This window comes from Octopus bimaculoides, chromosome 9, assembly GCF_001194135.2.
Source record: "Octopus bimaculoides isolate UCB-OBI-ISO-001 chromosome 9, ASM119413v2, whole genome shotgun sequence".
NCBI classification, from domain to species: Eukaryota; Metazoa; Mollusca; class Cephalopoda; order Octopoda; family Octopodidae; genus Octopus; species Octopus bimaculoides.
In genome coordinates, this window is record NC_068989.1 from 17,044,521 (window position 1) to 17,050,662 (window position 6,142).

At 38.9% G+C, this 6,142-nt stretch overlaps 1 protein-coding gene across 2 annotated transcripts in view; it reads left to right on the top strand.

Moving 5' to 3' along the window:
• LOC106868876 (cilia- and flagella-associated protein 119) overlaps positions 1-6,142 on the top strand; it is a 39,383-nt gene that overhangs the window by 31,141 nt on the left and 2,100 nt on the right. For both annotated transcript variants that reach the window (XM_052970303.1, XM_052970304.1), the window contains 3 exons: positions 858-974; positions 3,014-3,071; positions 4,762-4,866. In XM_052970303.1, coding sequence (XP_052826263.1) covers positions 858-974; positions 3,014-3,071; positions 4,762-4,866 — 280 coding nt within the window. The remainder of the gene's footprint in view (positions 1-857; positions 975-3,013; positions 3,072-4,761; positions 4,867-6,142) is intronic.

Consider the following 6,142-nt stretch of genomic DNA (forward strand, 5'->3'; position numbering starts at 1 on the left):
ACACACACACACACACACACACACACACACACACACACACACACACACACACACACACACACACACACATATATAATGTTTTTATTCTTTCATAATTGGTTAATGGGTTCCTTGGTTAACTGGTTGTTGGGTTGCTTATATATCAACTATGCAGCTTTCAGGATGTTTTAGCAAAATTAGCCCTTACCTGACATTGCTATCATATAAGAAAAGGTATCGACTTCTCATCCATGATGTTATGTCCACGGCATATTAAAGGCCATTATCAAGATGGTGATCCTATATTCTGGTACCTGTAAAATATTATGAATATTGGTCCTTTATGGAACACTGTAAATTCCTTTTCAATGAGTGTTCCAATTATGTCCATAACTTCTTGGATGTATTTTATAATGATGGTTATCAAATACCATTTTGTTGCTTGTATTTGCATTATTATTTCCATTTGTGCAAGTTGCATTGTGTATAGTGTATGACCTATAGGAAAGTGTTTGAACTTGTCGGATCTTATCTGGTGGTTGCTTGCTACTTAGCTATCAGAGTATATTAGATGTAGATTAGCTGGGTGTTGGAAAATAGGTAATTTGGCAATTTTTCTGCTGATGTATATGTTTTACTATTTGTGAGTGTCCTCTAATATATCATTTACACATAATATATAAATCACATTTAACACTTTCTTTCTGAGACATATCACAGTCATTGGATAAATTGATTGGATTACATAACCATTGGTACACCCTATCTGTATAACAAACAGGATGACTGCAATCTCATCCCATTTGAGCACAAACTGGATCAGGTTTTACTAAAGAGCAATAACTGACTGCTGCTTATTTATTGGTTTGTATTTCTAGCGTCCGCCATATAACATGGAACTGTTTTCAATATCAGAAGCAAGAAAGATAGCCTATCACCTGGTTGACACATATTTTAGACACTTTAAACTCTACAAGTATGCATTCACTCCTCAGGTAAGTCTATCCCATTACCTCTAAAAGCTGTTCTCTTCTAAATCACTCTTATTTGTTCCCTACTATGGCAAGATATAGTGGAGGCACAATGGCCCAGTGGTTAGGGCAGCGGACTCGCGGTCATAGGATCGCAGTTTCAATTCCCACACCGGGCGTTGTGAGTGTTTATTGAGTGAAAACACCTAAAGCTCCACGAGGCTCCGGCAGGGGATGGTGGTGAACCCTGCTGTACTCTTCCACCTCAACTTTCTCTCACTCTTACTTCCTGTTTCTGTTGTGCCTGTAATTCAAAGGGTCAGCCTTGTCACACTGTGTCACGCTGAATATCCCCGAGAACTATGTTAAGGGTACACGTGTCTGTGGAGTGCTCAGCCACTTGTACGTTAATTTCATGAGCAGGCTGTTCCGTTGATCGGATCAACTGGAACCCTTGACATCGTAAGCGACGGCGTGCCAACGACGATGGCAAGATATGAAGAGATATGTCTATTTGGCCTACTATATACTTCAGGCTAGAGATTCTAATTTTATCTTGGAAGTGAATCGAATGTGCAGTATCAATAAGCTGCAACTCCAGCTAAAACATGTATCTACTACTCTTGTGTTCACTTCTGGGGTGATATTGTTTTGTCTAGCTCTGAAATAATTGGGCCGTTTTTTTTTTTTTTAACACTATACATCTTTAAAAGGATTTTCCTGGACAATAAATTTCAGCTCATAGCATTTAAGCAACACATGTCCCTTAAGTATATGGTATTTGCAATATTTACACTATGAAGCTGTTACTATTACATAACACACACACACACACACACACGTGTGCGCATGCACCCACACAGTACACACATGCTCGTGTGCACACTCACTCACTCACACACACACACACATACACACACACACACACACACACACACACACACACACACACACACACACACACACACACACACACACACACACAAACACACACACAAACACACACACACACACACGCATACGCGCACACACACAGACACACACAGAGAGGGTATTTGAGCTAAATTTGATGACTTATGTCTCTTTGTTTCAGGAATAGCTTGAGATATTGGTAACTAGTCAATGGTGTTGGAGAGCATAAAGATTAAAATTGTAGTTGAGAAAAAGTTACCTGACATGGAGGCCTGGAATCCATCTGAATATTGGAAAATGTGTCATGATAATTTGCGCAGGATACCATGACTGCTGTTCAATGTTCTGTGAACACTGTAAAGGTTGTAAGATGTGACATGGACAGCTGCAACAGAGACTACAAAGCTATGGTCAGCAAGAAGGGACAAAGCTGATGTTCTTACTTTGTCTATGTGTTGGAACTCATCTAATAACTGATGAACAGTGCCTTAGGCTCAATTCAGATGGCTATGCAAAGCTGCTAGAGACTGTGGTCAGACCCTGGTTGGAGGGGGTTGCTCCTGGAAGGCATACCTATAGAAGCAGGATTCACCACCTTGCCATAACTCTGGAAAGAGTCAGAAGTGGTTGTCAGAGAATTTCTATAACCTCTTCTGCCCTAATTTCTGGCCTCCTAATTCCTCCATATAATCCATCATATGGATTATGATACCCTTGATTACTATGTGTGGGGTACAGTTGAGAAAGATATCAACCACTGTGACTGCAACAGCAAGGCTCAGATCAAGGACATGTTTCGAAGACCTTCTCAGAGACACAGTGAGGAATGCATGTGCAAGATTCCAGATCTGTCTTGAGGCTGTGATGGAAGCAGAGGGCAGTTATTTTGAGTAAACTGTTATCTCCCAGCCATAATCTATCCGATATCTTTTGATTTTTTAGAATACTTCTATATTTGGATGGGATATTGTGTTTTGCTTTCCTTCTATGCAAACTGTCAAATTTAGCCTGTACACCCTGTGTGAGCATATATATATATATATATATATGTGTATATATATGCAGATATCTATATTTATGATTTATGTGTATGTTTCCATAGCACAGATGTTAATTTATGAATATTTTATTGATCACTTTATCAATATTAGGTGATGCTGGATTTAGTTTTGAGCTATGTTGGAGAGTCTGATTCTGCTGTAACCCAAGGTAAATGGCAATTGCTTATGTTTTCTCTGTAGTGATATGTGATGCCTGATTCTACAAATTTATACATCAATAGCAATTATACCTTTATAATGCTTTGTAGTTAACTATGAAATGTTGATATGCATAAATAGTATTTCTCAGACTGAAGCCTCAGAACTCACCTCAGCTCAAGATATAGTGGTTTATGTCATTTTATAAACACTATTTATTTAGTTTTTGTTGATGTAAACTATCATTGGTTTCCTCTATGAAATGATAAGCCTTCATGAAATATATCAGAGTTGTGTATTTAAGAATGATCAATGTGTTGGTTCCTCCTTTATGGCTTAATCAGTGGAAGGATGGCACAAATGACCAGCTGTAGAGCCTCTAAGACTGGTAGGAAGTGTAAGAAGAAATAATAACTCATGGTTTGCTATACTAGTATGCCTTAACTCAGCAACGCAACTCTTGTAAATCTAGTTAACTGGAGAGCAAAAGATATCATTTTGTATACCATAACTCTAAAGTATTCTCACCTTTCAAACTGCAGTCAATTATTTTGGTCCTTGCTAAAGGATTCTTCTCCAACTTTGTGGAGTTCTCTTTCCTTCCTCTTCTAAACAATGATGTCTTTGCAATCAGTACTATTATGGAGAAAGTCTCCACTTTTATGCTTGCTTTCCATCTAACTCCACACTAAATGCCTTAGCCATTCTTCTCCAGACCTACTATACCTCCAGATGCTTGAAGCAAACAAGGCCACTTACCCGGACAACTTATCTTTCATTTACACTTAAGTGTCGCAGCCCAAAACTTGCCTCTTATAGTCCCCAAACTCTACAATACAATCTCTCACTCTGTACGAAGATATACTCTGACATTTGAAGCACAACTCAGCGTGTCCCATTTTAAAGAAAAGCAACCCCTTTGATCCAGCCGACTGTCATCCTATTATTTCTATCTCTAACATCTCTTAGGCAACAGAGACTGCCATTAATTTCGATGTTCTCCAACACATTGAATATCTTTCTATCCTCAGTGACCGCCAGTTTAGTTCCCACAGACCCAGACTTAATGGTGACCCACTTTCTTATGTCACATATCAGTGATTTCTCGGTTTAAAGAAGTTTAGAAAAAGCAATGCTGTCGTCCTAGACATCAGTAATGCAAACACTCATAAATAAGTAAAACTAAATCGAGGTGTAGTTTAAATAATATTTTGTTTGTAAGGTGTTTACTTATAGTAAATAGTTGTGAATCAGATGTAAAATGGTTATCTTTCTGAAACATTGTTTTGGAAAATTCTTCAAGACCTGTGCCCAGCGACGCCTTTCTGGCACTTGTGCCCGCGGCATGTGTAAGGACTTTCGGGTGAGATTGTTGCCAGTGCCCCTGGACTGGCTCTTGTGCAGGTGGCACATAAAATACACCATTTTGAGCATGGCCGTTGCCAGTACCGCCTGACTGGCCTTCGTGCCGGTGGCATGTAAAAGCACCGACTACACTCTCGGAGTGGTTGGCGTTAGGAAGGGCATCCAGCTGTAGAAACTCTGCCAAATCAGACTGGAGCCTGGTGTAGCCATCTGGTTTTACCAGTCCTCAGTCAAACCGTCCAACCCATGCTAGCATGGAAAGCGGACGTTAAACGACGACGATGATGATGATGATGATACCTTCTCTTTTTCATTTTTAAAATTTCAAATTTAAGCCACAGGTGTTTCATTGGAGGAAGGTAAATCTGAAATTCAAGGTTCCGAAGAAGAAATTTTAAGCCCTGAAAAACAATTGGAATTGTTAAGGAATTCTGAAAAAGGTTTGTTAGCTAACACTTTAAATAGATAGAGATAATTTTCCATACTGTTAACTTAATATTTAGACTATATATCTACAATATTTATATTTACACTACATTTTGATTTTTTGATTGGTATCAAAACAAAGAATCATGGAACTGCTAATACAAGAGGTTGCTTAATAAGGAAATTTATGAGAGCGAGGGCCTTCTTCATACAGAATCAACAGAAGGACTAGCCACTGAAGTTCCTATCTATGGAATCAAAAATGTGGTTACAGATATGAGGATAGTTGGACTACTTCATAATATTGTGGTCATGTACAATCTATTACATTATATAACACAATATTGCAATGACCTGTATGTTGTTACTCATTATATCTTGTCTCATGTTAAGTTACATAATACAATGTTGTATTATAAAATTTCTCTGATGTTCTGACATCCTTCTCCCTTCTAGATCTCTTGTCATCTCTCATCATCTTTCACCTCTTCTCCACCATTCTTGAAATCCTTGTGCCAGCAATAAATAGATGCTCAGCTCATACAAGGTAATCCATAAGCTGTCTGGAACATTTCATGAGTTTTTGTAGTGGTTTTGCTCAGTTTAACAAAACTTTATTGCATAGCAAGCTTCTAAATTGTCTTCTCATCCTGACTGCATTCTGCAAACTAGTCAGCTATATGACAAACGGTGTTTAGTGGGGTCTATTCAAAATACTCTTACAGCCAGTTCCTTCAATCTTGGAATAAAAAAAGTTGACAGGTCAGCTTATTAGCTGTAGTTAGCATCTATCAATCTTGAGAGGCCTTAGATCTGTGCTCGAAGAAACTGTGTCAGCTGGTGATGGTGGTGCAGCATCTGTTGTGGCTGTGCAAGACCACAAATGGAGTGACAGTCATGCATACAGTGACTGCATTTACACTTACCTTGTATTATGTTATGTTGTATATACATTATACAATAGTAGGCATAAGAGTGGATGTGTGATAAGTAGCTTGCTTACCAACCACATGGTTCTGGGTTCAGTCCCACTATGTGACACCTTGGGCAAGTGTCTTCTACTATAGCCTCAGGCCGACCAATGCCTTGTGAGTGGATTTGGTAGATGGAAACTGAAAGAAGCCCATCGTATATATGTATATGTGTATATGTTTGTGTATCTGTGTTTGTCCCCCCCCCCTCGCCAACATCGCTTGACAACCGATGCTGGTGTGTTTACACCCCTGTAACTTAGCGGTTCGACAAAAGAGACCGATAGAATAAGTACTAGGCTTACAAAGAATAAGTCCT